Here is a 23,130-nt window from a genome sequence, read left to right as displayed (position 1 = left end):
GGTATGTCTATAGGATAAACTCCCAAAACAGGATCACTAAATCAAAAATGCATTTGTGATTTTGAGGTAAAGGAGGGATAAGGATGTTTCCTAGGTTTGGAGCTTGAACATCTAGGTGGATGGCAGTGCCATACTTTAAACAGTGGGGGAAAAGGACAGAAAGGAGTTTCATTTTGAAAATATTCAGCCTAAAGTATCTATGGGACATTAAAGGTTGCTGGATATAAACTCTAGGCTCAGGAAAGAGATGGCTGGAGACCCTGAGAATGATCAACTTAAAGATGATAACGAAGCTTGGGAATGGCTGAGATAATCAGGGAGGCACAGAATATGTGAGAAGGGCCTGAAGAACACCAGCTTTTAAGGGGTCATTACGAAGAGGATTTTTCCAAAGAGAACTAAAGAAGTATGGATGGTAAGAAGAGGCAGAGATAGGGTAAGGGGAGACTGGCAAGTACGCTGCCAAGGAAGTCAAGAAAAAACTGTTTCGACAAAGAGTCTATGGTATCAGCTGATAACCAGTAATAGGTTAGATAAAAACCATGTTAAATACTATGGGGAACAGTGTTTCGCCAACTTGGCTGCACGCTGAAATAACCTGAAGAACTTAAAAAAAAAAAAATTCCAGAGCCCCATGCCAGCCCTACTAAATCATAATCTCCAGGAGTTAGGGCTCACGTCCCTGTAATTTTAACAAATTCCTGCTGTGATTCTAAGGCAGGAGTTTTTGTAACTAGGTAGAAGAAACATGAGATTATTTAAAATAAGGACCAAAAAGTGTCCACCAGAGAAATAAGTCAGCAGCCTTGGTAGGCCCAGCTTCAAGGGAATAAAGAACATAGAAGTCAGGTTGGGTAGTAAATGGATGTTAAAAAATAGAGAAAAAGAAAGAAAGATATGCAATCTACTCTAGAAATCTCGCTTTGAGAGAAGGTGATAACCATAGATGAGTGGGAAGGGGGGAAGCAGGATCAAAGTAGGGATTTTTTTTAATATGAAAAAGAACTGAACATTTAAATGCTAATATAAAGACATTAAAATGGTTTTCAAGATCCAAGAAGGAAGAATATGATCAGGTGAGCAAAATCCCCGAAGAAGAAGAAGAGACTCATAAGAACACATGAAGGAATTAAAATTAGTCCAAAATGTGAGGAAGATGATTTCTATACTGTTACAGAAAAGGCAGTGGAAAAGTGGAAAGGATGTATGCCAAAGAAGGCATGCTGGCAGGCTGGGTTACAAGTAGAAGAGGTTCCTATCTGATGGCTTCTATTTGTTCCATGAAGTTGGGAGACAGGGTCATCTGCTAAAAGTGACGTGAGTGAAATAGGATATGAGAAGTGAGAAGATATTAAACAGACACTCTGAAGAGTGAGAAAAGGGGGGCTGGAGAGAGAAGAACACATATTTATTAGCAGACATCACCGAAAGCCTAGTTAATTTTGAAGTCCATGGATTTATACTGGTAGCAACATACACCTTTGTATGACTTTTTCTAGTAGCAATCAGTAAGTCAGATACAGGCTAGAAAAACAGACAGTTGTTCCAGCCAACATGCAGCATCGTGGACCAGATTTAACTCCCTGCCTGAGACAACTGGGAACACCAGATAAAATATATGGAAAAAAAAAAAAAAAAACTACGTTCAACACATTGGACATCAGGCAAAGAAGGATATGATCCCTAAGGGATGGGAAACTAATGAGATATGCCCATAATTGCCTCAGCTTACTGCCTGGAAAGCCTTTCCAGGTCACAGTGAGAAGGTACAAACACAATAACTAGTAGGTCTAGCTAATTTGGGGAGAGGAAACTAGAAGTCTAAGAAGATCAAAGCAGCTAGAGCTTGAAGAACAAAGTATTAGAGAGTAGACAGCTGCCCAGAAAAAATGCTAGAGATTTCCAAGACTCCCCGAGTCTCTGAGTACTGATCAGCACGTGCAGGTGAGGAAATTAACTGCCCACAAAGATTAGAGGAAACAACTTCAGAAGCTTACACTGGCAGGCAATAGCTCCTGTTCTGAGCAACCAAAGTGAAAAACTTCATACCTCATGGGATTTGGGTACAGTACTGTTATGGGTTGAATATGTCTCCCACACACAAAAACCCCCTATATTTAAGTCTTAGTCCCCAGTACCTCAAAATGTGATCTTGTTTGGATCTTTATAGAGATAATCACATTAAAATGGGGTCATTAGGGCAGGTCCTAATACAATATGACTGGTGTTCTTATAAAACGGAATTTGGACACAGAGACAGACATATGTAGAGGGAAGAGGACATGAAGAAGCATGAAGAGAACACCTTGTGAAGACAGAGGATTAGAGTGATGCATCTATAAAACAAGGAATGCCAAAGATTGCCAGCAAATCACCAAAAGCTATGATGAAGCAAGGAAGACTTTCTCTACAGCCTTCAGAGGGAGCAAAGCCCTACTGACATCTTAATTTTGGACTTCCAGCCTCCAGAACCATGAGGCAATAAATTCCTATTATTTTAACCAACTACCTTATGGCACTTGGTTACAGCAGCCACAGGAAACTAATATGAGTACACAGAAGGGTTTTGTTTTAGTAGTGAATCAAAGAAATAGAAAAAGAGAAATCCTATTAAAAGCTGCTCTCATTCTACTTATAAGCACAATCAAAAAAGAATCAAACTATTCCCAAGTAACTTACCTAGTATACCAGAACAAAGCCCAGAAGCATCTAAAAGGATAAAAAATATATATATCTAGCAACCAAGAAGATAAAATTCACAATCTGACATCCAACAAAAAGTTACCATGTATATAAAGAAGTAGGCAAATATCAACTATAACAAGGAGAAAATCAATTGTGAAGCAACTCAGAAATGACACAGATGATAGAATTAGTAGACATGGACATCGAAACAGTTATTAAATGGTATCTCATGCATTCAAGAAGCTAGAAGAAAGACTGCACATGTTAAGTAGAGACACAGAAGGTATAAAAAAAAAGATCAAATTTCTAATAGTGAAAACTAAAATATCAGTGATTTAAAATACAATGGATGGAATTAATTTTAGCAGAGAAGATTAATGACTTGAAGACTTAGCAATAGAAATAATCTAAAATTAAAGAGATTTTTTTTTTAAAAGACTGGAAAAAAATTGAGTAGAATATCGGTGAGCTGTAAAACAAACACGAGTGACCTAATACATGTGTAATTGAAGTCTTTAAAGGAAAGGGGGAGGTAGAAGATGGATGAGTCAAAACCACAATCATAGTTGAAGATTTCAACATGCCTCTCTTAACAAGAAGAAAAAAAACACATAAAGACACGGAGGATTGGAACATTATTAATCAACTTGACTACATTGGTAATTATAGCATATTACATTCCAAAACACCAGAACGCATATTCTTCTCAAGGGTTCAAAAGAAAACATTTACCACAGAAGTGTATATCTTTGACCTTAAAATAAGTTTAAGAACAAAAAAATTCAAATCACATTAAGTATGTGCTATGATTATAATGAATTAAATGAGAAATTAATAATTTTAAAAATATGGATAACTCCCTAAATATTTTGACACAAACTAACATACTTCTAAATAACCCATGAATCAAAGAAAAGAAAAAGGGAAATCAGAGAGTGCTTGAACTAACTGAAAATGAAAACGCAACACATCAAAATTTGTGGGATGAGGTTAAAATAGAATTTAGAGGGAATCTGTAGCATTAAGGGTCTATGTTAGAAGATTGATTTCTACTGAGAAGGTCCCAAATCAATGGCTTCAGTTTCTATCTTAAGAAAGTAGTAGGGGGAAAAGGACCAAATTATACTCAAAGTGAATAGAAGAAAGGAAAATATAAAGATCAGAGTAAGAACGCCTGGGTGGCTCAGTGGTTGTTAAGCTTCTGCCTTGGGTTCAGGGCATGATCCTGCGGGGAGTCTGCTTCTCCCTTTGCCTGTGTCTCTGCCTCTCTCATGAATAAATGAATAAAATCTTTTAAAAAATAATAAATAAAGATCAGAGTAGAAAGGCCAACATTATCCTGATACCAAAACCAGTCAAAGACATCACAAGAAAACTACAGACCAGTATCATTTAGGAATACAGACACAAGATTTCTCAACAAAATGCTAGCACACTAAGTCCAGCAATATATTTTTAAAAAGAAGGAAGAAGATGAAGAGAGGAAGAAGAAGGAGGAGGAGGAGGAGAAGAAGGAGAGGAGGAGGAGGAGAAAAAGGAGGAATATACATCATGACTAAGTGAGATTAATCTCAGGAATGCAAGGGTTGGCTTAACTTCTGAAAACCAATTATTGTAATATATTATATCAATAAAATAAAGGACATAAACCACATGATCATTTCAATAGACTCATAAAAGTCACTGAATGAAATCCAACACACTTTCATGATAAAAGCATCCAATAAACTTGGAAGAGGAGGGAATTTCCTCAACTTGCTAAAGGGGATCTATGAAAAATTCAGTTGACATCATAAAAAATGGCAAAAACTGAATACTTTCCTCCTAACATCAAGAACAAGATAAGGATGTTCACTCTTGCTACTGCTGTTCAAAATATATTGCAAGTTCTAGCCAGGGCAACTAGACAAGAAAAAGAAATAAGAAGAATCCATCTTGGAAAGAGAGAAGTAAAATTATCTCTATTCGTAGACAACCTAATCTCATATATAGAAAATCCTAAGGAATCTACTAAAAAACTAATAGAACTAATAAATGAGTTTAGCAAAGCACAATATCAATATGTAAAAATCAACTGTATTTCTATACAATTCAATGGAAAAAGAACAGTCTTTTAACAAATAGATTCTGGATGGGTCATTTGCATATTAAAATTACTTAGGACGGGGCAGCCTGGGTGGCTCAGTGGTTTAGCGCCACCTTCGGCCCAGGGCCTGATCCTGGAGACCCGGGATCGAGTCCCACGTCGGGCTCCCTGCATGGAGCCTGCTTCTCCCTCTGCCTGTATCCGTGCTTCTCTCTCTGTGTTTCTCATGAATGAATAAATAAAATCTTTAAAAAAAAATCACTTAGGACAAAGGCAGGACTTCAGTTAGAAATATAATCACTGGTGAGATCTCAAAGTGTTCAGTGAATAAATGGTAATGCCCGAGAGTTCTGCAGATGATGTTAAATATGGAAGATAGAGGTGGTGGTGTCATTAGCCTCAAGAGAAACATCATTCCTCAGATGAACTACTCAACAGTGAAAAAAGAAAGATCATCTGGAAATAGCACTTGTAAACCAAGATAATAATGACCAAATTTCTTCCTTAACATATATGAAGAAATATGATATATAAAGATTGATAGATCAATACATGTTAGATGTACACTGATGAAAAAGTATTTTGTACACAGCAGACATGGTACTTGTTTATTCCCATTCCTTAACTTATATGTGATTTTTTTTTTTTTACTACCATCATTAGTTTTGCAGTCTATCTACAATGAATAGCAATATTTGGTGTAAAGAGCACAACTGAGTTACAGTTAATGAAAATGCAATTTCCTGTAGTTGCCAAATACACTACTAACCCTCTAGGGCATGATTTAAAAAAAAAAAATTCCATATGTGTCCTTGACAAAGCAAGACTTGTTAGTCCTAACAAAATTTAATGCCCTAGTAGTTTGAGACTCACCCTATAAAGCAATTAAATTAAAACCTAAAAGATCTCCAGAAAAGATAACTTTATAGCTTAGTTAAATACATATTTCAAATACCATTATCTTTTACATAATTAACATACTAAACAACCATTAATATAAATGGAATTTTAAATTAATCCAAGTTCAAGATTACTTACTTCACTATAATTTGAGGGCAAATAAGGGAGAATTATTACTAACAAATACTAAGCACTTAAAGAATGCTCAATGTACATTATGTTCAATGAAGTAAAAGTTATAGCTCCTTTTTTTATATGTAGACAAAGAGTTAATTGGAAAAATAATTTAATTGGAAAAATAATCAAAAGATTTCATAAAATGATACAGAGAAGAGTTATTTATGCTAGGTTGTGACATATACTATCAATCTAGAAATTAGCTATATGACCTTATCCCAAAAACTTAGTGACAGACTTCTTAACATCTTTCAAATATTCTGGGGACATAAAAACTTTACGATACTAAGTTTGTGGTGACAATCTCTCCTGCCACAGGAACTAGTAAAGGGAGACACTGGAACTACTTACATGAAGAAATTTATTTAGCCCAACACAGTAAAACTTTTATCATGTACCTGAAGAAAATGCAGGCAAATATATGTAAATAAAGAATTGGATCTGGCTATATCTCTTAAGTTGCTCTGTAATAGATACTATGAAACCATATGCCTTTCACTTTCATTCAGGCACAAGGACTAACACCACAGGAAAATTCTACTCATTTCCATGATAGAATAATAGGTATCATCACACATATACACATACACACACACACAGAGCACTCTAATAACTAAAACTACTTCTACCTTTCAAAGACTGGTTTGTAGTACCTGTATTTTATTAATTCTCAATTTGCAAAATCACTGTTCTCTCTACCTAGAACTCTGGCCCCAGATCTTCCAATGGTTAACTCTGTTTCATACAGATCTTAGCTCAAAAGGCACTTCTCAGATGAACTTTCTTTTCTGAACCCGCTACCCATGGAATTCACCAAGCTGACTACTACCTCCAATCAGTATCATTCCCATTGTCCTACTTATCACTCATAAGTTACTATATCTTACTATTCATTAGCTTGATTACTGATTCTCTTTCCCCACTAGAATACACATATAAGGACTGAGATACTGTTCATCTTGTTTATTTGTCCCTGGTGCCTAAAAGAATTCCTGGCATATAGTAAATGTTCAATAAATATTTAGTAAATAAACCAATTAATTTCAGATAGGGAAGGATAAGTGATTAAGTGGATTCTAGTTATTCCTATGCGTAGACTCCCCTTCTCCTTTGGGTTTCTTACTTTGATTTCTATAGCCACCATCATACCAGTACCTCAGGAATATACAGTATTAAGTTTAAAACTCTGGTTCTGATTTAGAGAACAAAACAAAACAAATAATCTCTCAGTATTTACCCTTTAGGACTACAACACAAATGAACAATTTTTTAAAGTCTTTTTATTAAATACACAAGAATAATTTTTTAAAAGTCACTATAGAATTACACATATTCACCTCAAAGAGTTTATAGATCACCATCTCCTTATATTTTTTTTTAGCCCTCCTAGCTACCGATATGTCTTTAGTGTAGAAGTGTAAAACCTAGTACCTGAGAGATACCTGGGTGGTTCAGTAATTGAGTGTCTGCCTTTGTCTCAGGGGGTGATCTTGGGGTCCTGGGATTGAGTCCTACATTGGAGCCTGCTTCTCCCTCTGCCTATGTCTCTGCCTCTCTCTCTCTGTGGCACTCATGAATAAATAAAATCTTAAAAAAAAAAACCAAAAACCCTAGTACATGGAAACTCATCCAACTAACCTGGAAGGAAGGGAAGGAGGGAAAAGACAGAAAGAAAAAGAGAGGGATGCCTGGGTGGCTCAGTGGTTAAGCGTCTGCCTTTGGCTCAGGACGTGATCCCAGAGTCCCAGCATCAAGTCCTGCATCGGGCTCTCTGCATGGAGCCTGCTTCTCCTCCCTCTTCCTATGTCTCGGCCTCTGTGTGTCTCTCATGAATAAATAAATAAAATCTTAAAAAGAGAGAGAGAGAGAGAGAAATGAAAATGATCATGTTCTAACTCTGCTGTTTCCAAATGACACTCATTGCCAGGTCTGGGTTCCAGTCTGAGAGAGCATTCCAGCCATCTCCCACTACTCCCCTGCCTGGTGCTTTCCTCTTTAACAAGTACTACAAGTCATGTAGTTTTCCATCTAAGTTTCTGCTAATAAATTGCTCTCCTCCAACCCCTGTGGCTAAATCAGTTCACCTTCTTAAAGTTAGCTGAGTCACCTTTCCCAGCAAGTTTTCCCTAATTTTCCCACAATAAGTTAAGTGTTCCTGCTCATATATTATAATCAGTTATCTTTCCCCTTAGACTAGTATTCTTGAGGGTGGACATTATCTCTTACACATTGTTGTATTACAAATGCCTTAGCAAAGTGTCTGACATATAGTAAGCATTCAGTATATGATGGTTAGATAGATGGATACCATTTTTCTACCAGCAACTGCCGGACTATGAAGATTAATATACTAAATAACCTCATTCTTCAAGTGAGACACTGTCTCCCGAGAAAGTGCCTCCATCCTCTATCAGTACCCACGATCGCAAAAATTTAACTCAGCAGAACCAGAATACTGAAAATAGTACAGGGCTGTGAGAGTCATTCTTTCCCAGGTGAAACTTCTATGAATAATAAAGATACATTAGAGTAGATATATTTGAATGTAGAATCACTGACATTTCTGCAAGTTAATGTTATAAATTAATTTTTTAAAACCATTCATCTACCCCACTCTACCTCACTTACTCTTTCTGAACTTCCTGCTTATTTTGGTCACACTCTATAGATGTTATTCAGATCAAATGGCTCTCACTGCCTCAGTTTATTTCAATTGCTAAATCTATGACCATTCCTCAGTGTTCTTCATTCTTTAGTGTTTTTATAGTTTACAGGTCTATGTTCAATCCAGGTTAAAAAAAAAACCAAAACAGAAATAGGGACCCATGGGTGGCTCAGTGTCTGAGCATCTGCCTTTGGCTCAGGTTGTGATCCTGGGGTCCTGGGATAGAGTTCCACATCAAGCTCCCCTCTTGGAGCCTGATTCTCCCTCTGCCTATGTCTCTGCCTCTGTGTGTGTGTGTCTTTCATGAAGAAATAAATAAAATCAAGAAACAAATGAAAGAAACAAAGAAAGAAAGACAAGACCAAATAATTTGAAAGTTAATGTGCCAGAGACTAGAGAACATATAATACATATGGTAGGGAAAATGTATATTTAATATGCATAAATGAAGAAAATTATTAATGTTTTAAAGATAATTTGGTGTTTATTTCTGATCAAGTTTTCTTTTCAGGGAAAATAAAAGAATGAATAATTTAAAAAGAATTAAAATCAGAAAAGTCATGGTCAAATAAACGTTTTGAATTTAGATCTCGGTGGTGTAATACTGCAATATGAAGTCAATTATACATAGGGCAAACACATTCAAATTGAATTTTTCTCTGCAGGAGAAAAATTTTCTAATCACCAAATGATATTTTTACTTTTCTAAATTCTTGTTCCTTTGATAAATAAGCCCCATAAACAATCATGAATAGATTTCGTACCTTAAATTTTGCACTTCATTGAAAAATCTGGTTTGTCTGGAGCAACTACAAAGAACACATTAAACTGTGGGTAAACTCTATCACTCACTTTATTAATAGCTCATTTTTAAAAAACTACTGAACTGTAAATTATATTTCTAAGTTTACTTAGAAATGTGAGCTCACAGGGAATAAACACATGAGGCAACATCATTACTGGCCAATTCCCCAAATCAACAATATCCTTTCTTTTGAGACACAATGAGACCTTGTGTATAACTTATTGTAATTCCAGTGATATTTCTCAGATAATTTTGAATCATTTCATTGGCTCTTTATCAAGAAAGAAAATATCTCTAGGTTCTTTTTAAAAACAACTTTCCTGGGGCCCCTGGGTGGCATAGTCAGTTAAGCGTCCAACTCTTGGTTTTGGCTCGCATAGTGATCTTAGGATCCTGGGATCAAACCCTGTGTTGGGCTCCACACCAGGTGTGGAGTCTGCTTTGGATTCTTTCCCCACTCTCCTGCTGCCCCTCCCTTCCACACTCTCTCTCTAAAATAAATAAATCTTTTAACCCAAAACCAAAAATGGAAGAGCTTTCCAGAAACAGAAGAGTACAAAGCTTTCCAGAAACGGAAGAGTACAAAGAATAGAGCCAAAATATACCCAATTCATAAATTATGAAAACTCTCAATTTTAGAAAAGAATGCTATAAATCTAATATTCATTGGCCTATTAGTCATATCACTTGCACATGCTACAAACTTTTAAGGATCTGTTTTATAGCAAATAATCAAACTAAACCACATGATTCATCTTTTTAATTTGTATATATTTGACACGATTTATTTCTAAGATAATGATTTACCAAGATGAAATCTCATTTCATTTGGTTATAGAGTGTAATTTCCTGGGAATTGCTATTTATAAAATCTCCCTTTAATGAATTCATAAAATGGGTTCTTTGCCGATTATAATTACATATTATTAAAGGGAAAATTCTACTTTTTTTGTAGACATGATCTATTTTGTGTGTAGAAAAAATAAACTTTTCTTCCTTTAAAAAAAATAAAAGCATCCATTATTTCTGATTTGCTAAAATTTATAAGAAAGAAAAAGTGCCTTGGTTTTGCTATCTCTTTTAAAATAGTATCAAAGTTTTAATTATCTAAGAGTATATATTAAATACTATGAAAATACAGTCATTCAGAGTTCAGAGATTGAGAACCTCAATTGTTATAAAAAGCCCCAATCCGGGCAGCCCCGGTGGCGCAGCGGTTTAGTGCCACCTGCAGCCCAGGGTGTGATCCTGGAGACCCGGGATCAAGTCCCACGTCGGGCTCCCTGCATGGAGCCTGCTTCTCCCTCTGCCTGTGTCTCTGCCTCTCTCTCTCTCTCTGTATCTCTCATGAATTAAAAAAAAAAAAAAAAAAAAAAAAAAGCCCCAATCCTAAAAGTAAGTTTTAAAGAATTCCAACCAACAAAAATCTGTTTAATATGGGAAAGTTGAACTTTCCTCAAATTCTCTCCTCACCAAGTAATTGCACATGAAATAAGAAATCAAAGTAGAAAGATAAACAAACAATATTACAGCATGAAAAAAATGGTAGTTAACAGTAGAGAGAACTATCAAAATAACACAGAAGAGCTGCAGATACATACCAAAGCATCTATAGGTGAATGGATATGATATCCAAGATACACTTCAAAATAATCCATGTCTAGGTGAGAATCAAATGAGGGGTATTAAAGATAACAGGTTTGGTCAGGTGTTGATTATGGAAGCCAGGTGATGGAAAAAGAGAGTTTATCATAATATTCTCTCTACTTTTGTATATGCTTCAAAACTTTGCTAATAAAAAGTAAAACAACAACAAAAACAAACATGGAATTATAAGCCAATAGTCCCTGAAGATATCTATTGGTTATGAATAATCCTATAATGGCCAAATTCAAAGGCCTTATTTCTGTTCTCATCTTATATGATCTCTCCATCAAATGACTGCCTCATACCTTGCCTTAAACTCTGTTGTCTTTTGAATACCAAACTTTCTAACATTCCTCTCAATCTCTTCAGCTGAATCTTCTTTCTTTGCATGCCTCCGAAGTTTGGAGATCCTCAAAGTCCTTGTCTTTTCAAATTTTATGGACAATCACAAAGCATTAATTACAACTATAGGTCAATGACCCTCACGTTCCCATTTTCTTCCCCCACGTCTGGAGTACTGGAAGTATATGTTCAATGTTATACATTGGATTATATTCACCATTTGGTAAATTTTACTAAATCCTCTCCTTAGCTATACTTTCTATTTTGCCTGACATATTCATATAGATCTCCTACTAGTACCTCAAATTCAATATATATTTGAAAAGAAACCCAATTCATAATCTTTTTTTATATTTCTCCACCAAAAGCATTAGCTCTCCTCTCAGCTTTTTCTGCAAATGGTATCCAATCAACCAGGTGTCCAAGTCATGCTTATCTGGCCCCTCTCTTTCTTCATATCCTTTCAATTCTATTCCTTCCTGTAGTTACTGCTTTGAGACTCCTTCAGCATTCCTTATCTCTTTGCTGGGACCACTGCCAAGGCCTCCTAACTGGTTTTATGTCTTCTGGTTTCTTCTAATTCCAATCCATCACATAGAGTTGCCAGATTAGAAGATTATCTCTGAAGATTTCACTCCCGTGCTCAAAAATCTTTGATGGGGGCACGCCTTGGTGGCTCAGCTGTTAAGCGTCTGCCTTTGGCTCAGGGCGTAATCCTGGAGTCCTGGGATTGAGTCCTGCATTGGGTTCCCCGCAGGGAGCCTGCTTCTCCCTCTGCCTGTGTCTCTGCCTCTGTGTGTGTGTGTCTCTCATGAATAAATAAATAAAATCTTAAAAAAAAAAATCTTTGATGGGTTCCCTCTGCCTACTAAATAAATCTGAATTCTCTACCCAGATACTCAATGTGCTTTACATGACCTACGTTTCAATCAAACTGAACTCTAATGGTGTTTTATTTATCCCCATATGAAGAAAATGTAGCCTTTTTCTTTTGCTACCTAGTACGGCTAATTTAATGTAGGTTTTACTCCCATCACTACTCCTCTCCTTCCCCCCACCTCCAATATTTGTTGGCTGTTTGAGGATAGGGACAATAACCTGTTACCTTCTCACAGAAAATATCATCCCCACATTAATGTTTGTGAGGAAGGAAAATAAGACTTCAGAATAAAACCCAATTAAATTCAGGCTACAAGGGTGCCTGGGTGGCTCAGTTGGTTAAGCGTCCTCCTTTGGCTCATGTCATGACCCCAGGGTCCTGGGATAGAGTCCCATATCAGGCTCCCTGCTCAACGGGGAGTTGGCTTCTCCCTTTCTTTCTGCCCCTCCCCCTGCTTTCACTCTCTCTCACACATGCTCTCTCAAGTAAATAAAATCTTTAAAAAATTTAGGCTACAAAACAGTACTTCAATTCCTTTTCCTACATATATTGTCTTTCCAGAATGTATACGTAGAATAAAAAGTATTCATTACCTGTTATTACATTTATATCTGGGTACTGGTTTTCACACAGACCAACAGCTTTGCTATCTCTCTCAAAAGCCTCTCGAAGTTCTTTCTTGACTGCTGCTGAACCACATAATCGGTACAGGCCTACCACCTAGAAATAAAATTATAGCCACATTATGATAAATTTGATAAAGAGAAAATATAATAGCACAAAATGTGTAAGTCACATGAAATTGGTAATCAAATATATTCTGATAACATTTCATTAAAAATATCTCAAACAGCTTTTGAAATTGGTAGACTATATTCATCAGTTGAATAAAAACATTCTATTCCTACATTTAAATTCAAAGAATATGGGACGCCTGGGTGGCTAAGTGGTTAAGCGTCTGCCTTCTGGCTCAGGGCGTGATCCTGGGTCCCAGGATCCAGTCCCACATCGGGCTCCCTGCATGGAGCCTGCTTCTCCCTCTGCCTGTCTCTGCCTCTCTCTCTCTCTGTGTCTCTCATAATAAATAAATAAAATATTAAAAAAAAACAAAGAATATGCTATGAGTTCGGTAGTGCTAGCTATCTTAAGATACAAGCCCTTCACTTTAGTTTTATATGCTCTACCAATATCTCCATGCCCTAAAATTGTATCATTTCACATCTTTTGCTCTAAACTGAAGAAGTGTGGCACAGTGGTCAAACAAGGGTTTTGTGGATTCCATAAAGCCCCACTCTATCATTCCTTGCTTAGTGACTTTGGGTGAGCTATTTAATCTTTATTAATCTCAGCTTATTTATTCATAAAAAAAGCATATAGTTGAAATATGATTCCAGTATACTATTTGAAGTTATCCTTTTAGAAAAAAAAAAAAAAAAAGATTCTAGGGAAGAAATAAACGCAATCCTGGAATTTTTTTTAACTTACTAAGTTAACTGACTAATAAGTGATGAAGGAAATTCAATTAAGATAATATATTAAAGGTAAAATAAAACCTTTAGCTCAAAATATATATAAGAGGAACAGATATCACCCATCCTCCCCTCAAACTACACTAAAAAGATTTATACTTTAAACACTGTTAGCTCAAACAGGATATAAAATATTAAGTCTTAGGAAGTTCACTATAAATTCACTGAGAGGAAATCAACTATGGTATCTACAAAGAGAAAACATGTCTGATTAAGCAATCAGAGTTTGTTTTTTAAACCTTCAAGAAGACCAAAAAAATAAATAAATGATTGTTAACTATACTTCCACATCAAACACCAGGAAATTGAATCACCTGAATTGAAGGAAGTTTTTTTTTTTTTTGAAGGAAGTTATAAAGAAATTATTTCAAGACAGAAATAAAGTAAAAACAATGAAGATCCCCAATGATTTGAACTAGAAATCACTTTAAAATCTTATAAACAATCTAAGAGAAGGAGTACACAAATGAAATTTCCAGGTGTACTTATGACACAAACCTCCCTAAATCAATAAATAACTGATAGAATACAGAAAGTGTGTCTCGATATAGGAAAGTGTCACTAATAGATACAGAGAACTGTTATCCAAAATATGAGATAAGCTATTAAGTATTAATTGGAATATAGTAAGCAACCTACAACTTTTTAAAGATGTATTTATTTATTTGAGAGAAAGAAAGTGCATGCATGTGGGTAAGGCAAGGGGCAGAGGGAGAGGGAGAAGGTGAGAAGCAGACTTCTCATTGAGTGTGGAGCCCAAAGTGGAACATGTCGACCTTATGACCCATGATAGCATGACCTGAGCTGAATTCAAGAGTCAGACGCTTAATTGGGCCACCCAGGTGCCCCAGGAACCTGCAACTATTTCTAAGAGAAGGTAATACAAGGTGCTGCTTACATTCAAAAGGATCAACATAATATTGGAAACTAAGGAGTGAATGTATTGAGAAGGGAATTTCCTACTCTTATCCACATTGATAGTTCATTCACATTGAGAATAGCACTTCTACACTGGTCACATCTCACAAGACATGGTAGCACCATAGATGATCCAGAAAATAAAACTAAAATATTAAGCAGGATCAAAGAAAATGCTATCACATTAGAAGAAAATAACTTGAGTAGAGCCCTTCTAGTGTAGGCATACTGGATTGTCACAAAATTCCATAATAGAGATGTATCCCCTTGAACTTGAAATGGAGATGAACCTAGAATAAAGAAAGCTAATACTTCAGTAGTAAGTAATAAATTAATGGAACATGTTATCCCAAAAGGTGAATAAAGGAATACAGAGACCTAATATAGGTATTTCAAGGAAAGGACACTTTAGAATATTATCCCTAACTTCAGAGGCTGACTTCTGAAATCAAACACTTGAAGTAGGGACGCCTGGTTGGCTCAGCGGTTGAGCATCTGCCTTTGGCTAAGGGCGTGACCTTGGGGTCCCGGGATCTAGTGTCACATGGGGCTCCCCGCAGGGAGCCTGCTTTTCCCTCTGCCTCTCTGTGTCTCTCATGGATAAATAAATAAAATCTTTTAAAAAGTAAAATAAAATAAATATTTCTAAACGTTAAGTAGGGAAATAAAAAGCACTGCTAAAAATGTTCTCTGAGTTTTTAAAACAAGGTACAAGTCTTACATATCCATTCTTTATAAAATAGTTTGGAAAAGAGACCATAAATGTACAGTGCTATTTGAGGTACTTATTTTAATATTCAATTGTAAAAGTTTTTGTTTAACAATTAGCTTTAAATTCTGTGTAATCTCTGACCTCTCAACGTGCTGCCTAAAAAAAAAGAGAGAAAAACAGAGAGCCTTAAGAAAAAGTAACTGAACCATAGTTTGACTGGAAACTAAAGGCCTCAATCTCATATAAATAACAAACTCAATCTGAATAATATATCTGAGATGAGTTTTTAAAAGTTCAGATGTCCTACCTCTCACCTTCGGGAAGCTACTTTATCTATTTTTAGAGATATAAGCAGGTAAGACCCACAGAGATGAAGTGATTTGCCCAACATCACATAGCTAATTAATAATGAGGGAGAAACCAGTACCCATTTTCTACATCTTAATACAAACCCCCGCTAACTTACTTATGCTGTTTCTGTAGTTTCCACATCGGGTTCAAGGGGAGTTATTTTAAAATCTTTTCTACATATAAAAAAATCACAGTTCAGTGTTGGTGATATTTACCCTTGATGTTTTTAATAATAATTGTCATAAATGGTCATAGGACTAAAGCATAAATACCTCAAAACATCTAATTTTATGCTTAATTTTTTAATTCAACAATTACTTGTACCTCAGAATAATATCCTCAGTGATATGCTGTTTCTCACCGTCATAGTCCTCATGAATTAATGAAAATAAAGAACGATAAGGACTACTAACCAGTTAATATTACATATCTGGTTACATATAACACCAGTATTTTTGTTTTCATGGGTTGCTTTTATCTTATTTAACTTTCTTATTTAAAAGGAAAAGAGAATGAGACAGCTTATTAGTAGTACCTCTCCTCATCCTACATGCGATCCCAAAGCTCAGAGACAAATAAGCTTACATTTCCTGAAAAGTGGTATGAGGAACAGTAGGGAATAAGGGCAGGGAGTTAGTTTTAGGAGTAAAGCGGGGTTTTGAGATTCACTGTTGGAATTTTGTACCATAGGAATGTCAAACCATGCAGAAACATTCCTTAAATGAAATTAGTCTTTGCCTATCTTATCAGCTCTGGCTCTTCCTAGGAATGCCATTATAAAGCAATCCTGATATGTAGGTATAAGGCCCATGCAGCTCTGCATCACAACATAAACTGTGGAACAATACAATTTATGAAAGTATGAATTATACCCCAAACAGTAATGGAATAAAAATAAAAACAAGGAATGAGAAAACGTCTAACTTGCATTTTTTTAACCTTGCCTTGAATTCCTTCCCCTAAGACTTACTATAAATTTAATTAACATAGGTAAATAGATAAGGAGTTAGTAGAGAAAGAGTGATATAATACCTGACAGCCTCTCTTTTCAATTTCCATAATACATTTTTGTATCAGGAGTGGCACCATCAGTCCTACATTTTCTTTCTCTACAACTTTTCGAATATCAACACCAAATATTACTGGTTCTCGATTTACAACCAGTCCATGAAGAGAATTCTCCCACTGTTCCAGAAGAGTCACTTTCACATAAATAAGACCTCTAGGCTCAAGTTTAACAGCCAACTGATGTGTCTTTGTCACCCTGAATAAGGTAGGGAGAACAACAGTTCCGTGACAACACACTCGATTTTTTCTTGGAGTCGGTTCCCAGCTGAATACTACTAATTTCAAGTGCTGTGCATTTTCAATTTCTATGTTGAAAGTATGATCCATGTCTAAAAATGTTGTCCGACATGTGAGCAAAGCTGTTCTTGCTTTGTTTACTGAATCTACCTGAATCGCACAGAAGACATCTTTTGAATCTATCCGTGGTGGTTTTAAATCCTCAGCACCATAGAAATGCACACTCATGAGCCCAGATATGTACTGTGAACACTTAGGTTGATCAGAAAAACTATAATGTCTAAAAGCATCAATGTCTATTTCACTCTTAGTACAACTATTTGGAATTATTTCTTTTCCCTTTCCAAATTTGTTTTCAGATCCATGTTTGCTAGATTTAGTTATAAGTTCAGGCGAATCCCCATCACTGAGGTAACCACCTTTGCACGAATACTTAGAACTGATAAATGTTTTCTTCTGGTAGTTGTGCTGAGAAGATACGCTGGTATCCAAATGGTACCGACTTATAACATTCCTCTTAGCAGCTGTGGTTGTATTCCCAGCAGGTAGGATATCAGTATGATGAGTTTCTTGACAGTTACATTTAGACAAGGAAGGAGTATTATCTGGACTGTTCATATGATTCAAAGTTCCTTTAACGCTCAGCTTTCGGCTAAGTTCTGGCAATCTTTTCATTTTCATGGAAAGTTTCCTCACAGTTCGTGGAGATTTTATTTTATCTGGGAAAGACCAGTTAATTGAACTACTTTTTTTCACAGGGCTAGGGCTTGGAGAAGGTGGTTCTGTAACTCCCAATTCATTCTTATTTGTAGCAGCTAGGATCCCAGGACCTTAAAAAAAAAAAAAAAAAGATATTATAAGGTGATATGTTTTGATTTCTACTTTATAAATCATCAATTGATCAATCTCTCATATGGGTAGAAATTTTTCACTTGTTTCATCTCATTGGGGAGATTTAGTTACAAGTTTAGGTAAATCTCCATTATCACCTTTAAACAGGGTATCAAGGACTTCCAAGGCTGCCCAGATGGCTCATTTGGTGGAGCATGCAACTCTTGATCTCAGTGTGCTAAGTTTGAACCCCATGTTGGATGTAGAACTTACTTAAAAATAAAATCTTAAAAAAAAAAAAAAAGGATTTCCAAATGGCTTACAGTGGAAAAGAGCCCTCTCCATCTGCTTTTCTATTCTAAAGGTTTGGAGGAAGGGTAATAGAGGTTCCTTTTAAATCTTTCCCACTGCAATATAATAACAGCAATATGTTCTTTTATGACCATAAACAGTGGATAGCAGAGGAAACAAGGAAGAGTTCTTATTTTAATAGGTTTATTTTGGCATATTAATACATGTTTATTTTAACATATTTCCTATTTTAATATGTTTATTTAGACATCCTACTCTAATTTAAAAAAGAAATCCTACTCTAATAAAAGAATATTTCTTCTATTTATAATCCTCTAAAAACTAAATTTTATCACATAGCAGGACTAGGGATGCCTGGGTGGCTCAGTGGTTGAGTGTTTGCCTTCAGCTCAGGGTATGATCCCAGAGTTCTGGGATCGAGTCCCACATCAGGCTCCCTGCAGGGAGCCTGCTTCTCCCTTTGCCTATGTCTCCGCCTCTCTGTCTTTCATAAATAAATAAATAAAATCTTTAAAAAGTAAAATAAAATAAAAAATTTAAAAACCAAACAAGTTTATAATTTTGACAACAAAGAGTCTTTCTTCATTCTAATGTTCTATTAGAACATACCACAGAAGATTATATAAAATGAAATCAGTCATTCAAGAATAACTGCATATTGAGGAGTGCCTGGGTGGCTCAGTCAGCTGAGTGTCCAACTCTTGATGTCAGTTCAGGTTGTGATCTTAGGGTCATGAGATCGAGCCCCACATTGAGCTCAGTGCTCCGTGCCAAGTCTCTTTGTCCCTGCTTGTGCATGCTCTCTCTCAAATAAATAAAATCTTTCAAAAGATAATAAAAAGAGAATAACTGAATATTGAATATCATAAAGCTAATTAATTTCAAATACTAAAGACATTTCTTATATTATTTATATACAACTCCCTAGAACTTCAAAAGCTAAATTAGGGCCTTTTCTTGCAATTTCAATATATTAAAAATGACTGTACAGAGATATAAATAAGTTTTCTTACAATTTTCAGTTTTCATGAAGAGTAAAGCATTGAAATGTTTTTTAATCCTTCTCCACATAAAAATAGCTTTATTGGTCTTAGTGTGTAAGTAAAAAGTTTTTAAAAGAAACAAAGAAATAGGGCAGCCCAGGTGGCTCAGCGGTTTAGCATCGCTTTCAGCCCACAGCTTGATCCTGGAGACCCAGGATCGAGTCCCATGTCGAGCTCCTTGCATGGAGTCTGCTTCTCCCTCTGCCTGTGTCTCTGCCTCTCTCTCTCTCTCTGTCTCTCATGAATAAGTAAATAAAATCTTAAAAAAAAAAAACAACAAAGAAATACAAATAAAGTAAATACCTTAAACTGAAACTATCAAGAGATTAGCCATTGTAAATATTGTGGTAAACATAATATTAAAAGCTGTTTAATATTAAATTGTTAATATTTTAACACCCTCCAACATTTATTGAGCTAGACAAATTATGAAAAATTAATACTTAGTATGTAAATATCCTCATTTAATTCTTTAAATATCCCTATGAGTTAAGATACCACTAACATCCCACTCTCCAGATAAAGACCTCACGCACAGGGCTATCTGATTTAAGATCACAAAGCTGATAAGCAGCAGAAACCTAAGCATAGGCCTTCACAGCCTATTTTTTTAAAAGACTTTATTTATTTGACACAGAGAAAGCAGGTACAAGCAGGGGCAGTGGCAGAGGGAGAAGCAGACCCAATGGATAGACAATGAGGCTCCATCCCAGGACTCTCGGATCAGGACCTGAGCTGAGACACTTACTCAACTGAGCCAGCCACCCAAGCACCCCTAGAGCTTATAATCTTAAATACTATACTTTAGAGCCCTTCCATCCTTCTAAACAGTTTTCTGTCTACCTTTCTCAACCATTAAGAAGTTGAAATATTTGGGATGCCTGGGTAGCTCAGCAGTTGAGCGGCTGAGCCTTTAGCTCAGGGCGTGATCCAGGATCGAGTCCCACGTTGGGCTCCCTGCATGAAGCCTGCTTCTCCCTCTGCCTATGTCTCTGCCTCTCTGTGTCTCTCATGAATAAATAAATAAAATCTTAAAAAAAAAAAAGTTGAAATATTCTATTTAACCTCAAACTTTCAATAACCCAGGTTTTATTTTTTATTTTTATTTTTTTAATACCCCAGTTTTTTAAAAAAAAATGTATAGCCTGATCAATTTTATTTTAAAAATTGAAACTGTTCCTATTTAAGTGTTTAAACTAATAAAGCAAAATGAACATATCTTCTAAAAGCTGGTATTATATAAGTTTAAACTATGCTTTTAAAGAAACAATCTAGGGATCCCTGGGTGGCGCAGCGGTTTGGCGCCTGCCTTTGGCCCAGGGCGCGATCCTGGAGACCCGGGATCGAATCCCACATCGGGATCCCAGTGCATGGAGCCTGCTTCTCCCTCTGCCTATGTCTTTGCCTCTCTCTCTCTCTCTGTGACTATCATAAATAATTAAAAATTAAAAAAAATAATAAAATAAAAAAAATAAAGAAACAATCTAGGGGTGCCTGGCTGGTTCAGTCAATAGAGCACACAGCTCTTGATCTCAGGGTTGGACCTAGGGCTTCTTTAAAAAAGAGGGGGAGGGGGCAGCCCTGGTGGCTCAGCAGTTTAGGGCAGCCTTCGGCCTAGGGTCTGATCCTGGAGACCCAGGATTGAGTCCCACATCAGGCTCCCTGTGTGGAGCCTGCTTCTCCCTCTGCCTGTGTCTCAGTCTCTCTCTCTGTGTCTCTCATGAATAAATAAATAAAATCTGAAAGAAAGAAACAAAAGAAAGAAAAGAAAGAAAAACAATTATTTAAAATTTAAATTAATTTTTCACACTTTATTCCTTCCAAAGATCTAATATCAGAGGCTACTCTATATATTTCACAATTAAAATGATCAAAAAGTATTAATTCATTTCAAAAACCAATAGATGAAATGATCTTTCTTTAAAATATTAATATACTCTCCCTCCACCCCTCTTTATGTGTCCTAATGACAAAGAAGTGGTTTCTTTATAAAGAAAGGACTATTTTAAGTATGCCTGCTAGGCTTTTCTGGTAAGTAACTAATAAGAAACGGAGTGTTTGATAAACTAGACAAAGCATTCCCTTGTACTGTAAATTGTAGTACAATTCTACTGGTTTACTGGCCTAAAACATTCTATAGTAATCAGAGTCCTGCTCTAGTCTACAATCTATCTATTTTGTCATGGCTTAAAAAGCTACCCTGTATATTAAATTGCTCTAGGGTTTTTTTACATTATTAAGGAGTTAATTTAACATTCTGACTTTTTCTACACATCATGCATTAAATATTTCTTACTTAAGTCCTTAACTAATTATTAAAATGAAATACTGTGTAAACTAGCAATTTCTACTACAGATAAGCCAGTCTATTAAAATAAAAATGCTTAGGAAAAAATAAAAATAAAAATGCTTTGTTTTTTGTTTTATAAAACCCAAGAGCTGAAATATTACCAAATTCAATAGATGCTTAAATTGAAACCAAAATCACACTAATCAAATCACAGACTAGCTATAAAGGGAAAGTACAAAACAAAAATCTATAAATTCACGGACCAGGCTAGAATCAAGTGAAATTGGCACACTCCTTCAGCACCTAGAACAGTAGCTGGCACACAGCAGAAACTGAGTGTTTACTGAATAAATGAATTAATTGGTAAACCTTTTAGGATATATATTATAGGAATTACATATAATAGTTACTAGCCATAAAAACCCAAGTAATGCCACTAGTAATTAATCCTCATGAAGTAAAATAGAACATGATAAAGATCACTCCATTAATAGTGGAAACAATCTATTAACACACAACATAACCAAATAGTTTAGGACACATCAACCCAATTATATACTATAAAATTAGAAGTTTTTAATTTTTAAAAAGATTTTATTTATTTATTCATGAGAGACACAGAGAGAGAGGCAGAGACATAGGCAGAGTTTGGAGAAGCAGGCTCCATGCAGGAAGCCCAATGTGGGACTCGATCCCAGGACTCCAGGATCACACCCTGGGCCAAAGGCAGACGCTCAACTGCTGAGCCACCCAGGTGTCCCAATATACTATAAAATTAGTAAACGGTAATGTCAATCTATATATAACAGTACAAGACGAAGATACCAAGTGAAAGTATCAAAAACCAAAGGCAGAATGCTGTGATTGCAACTAGATAAAAGATACATATACATATGGAACTTAAAAGACAATAAAAACAAGTCATAAATGAGTTAGGATGATTAAAAAAATTCTCACTTATGTTAAATATGCTCAAGCTTTCCTATTTCTTGATCAGAAAATTATTTTAAAATTCAACCATTCTTTTTGCCTATTTCTCAACAGCTCTGTTAATATTGCTAAAGAAAACATCACTTTAGGTGACCTTTCTGATCAAACTAAAACAAAAAAAAGATGACATGTAGATAAACTGTCTAAATATTCCCTTTGTTTGGCACCTGGGTGGTTGACTCAGTTAAGTGCCCAACCCTTAATTTCGGCTCTGGTCATGATCTCAAGGTCCTGAGATTGAGCCCTATGTTGGGCTCCTTGTTCAGTAGGAAGTGTCTTTCTCTTCCCTTTCCCTCTACCATCTCACCAGTATGTGTGTTCTCTAAAATAAATAAGTAAATATTTATAAAAAAATAAATATTTTCTTTGGTCAACTTAGGACTGCTTATATTTTAATAGTATGTTAAAGAGAAGAATAACAGTGAGAAAGGAGATATAAATGACAGCCCTATTGTATTTTCAAGTTTGGGGGTTGTTTTTTTTTGTTTTGTTTTGTTTTGTTTTGTTTTTTGTTTTTTGTTTTTTGTTTTTGTAATGTCTGTTAGTCTTTCTAGGTTCACAAATTTGCCACAAACATAAAATAATAAATTTTAAAGACAGTACTTAAAGTATGTATCACTTTACAAACATCGGCTTTCTAACTTAGCAGTTATTCTTATACC

General features: G+C 35.6%; 1 protein-coding gene across 1 annotated transcript in view; it reads right to left on the bottom strand.

The window, feature by feature from the left end:
* Positions 1 to 23,130, bottom strand: part of SYDE2 (synapse defective Rho GTPase homolog 2) — a 47,915-nt gene that overhangs the window by 12,345 nt on the left and 12,440 nt on the right. Inside the window, exons 3-4 of the mRNA XM_025417787.3 lie at positions 16,730 to 17,832; positions 12,781 to 12,907 (exon numbers count right to left, since the gene is read on the bottom strand). Coding sequence (XP_025273572.3) covers positions 12,781 to 12,907; positions 16,730 to 17,832 — 1,230 coding nt within the window. The remainder of the gene's footprint in view (positions 1 to 12,780; positions 12,908 to 16,729; positions 17,833 to 23,130) is intronic.

This window comes from Canis lupus, chromosome 6 (assembly GCF_003254725.2).
Source record: "Canis lupus dingo isolate Sandy chromosome 6, ASM325472v2, whole genome shotgun sequence".
NCBI lineage: Eukaryota > Metazoa > Chordata > Mammalia > Carnivora > Canidae > Canis > Canis lupus.
The sequence above is the reverse complement of the archived record's forward strand: the minus strand, read 5'-3'. Positions and strand labels throughout refer to the sequence as shown.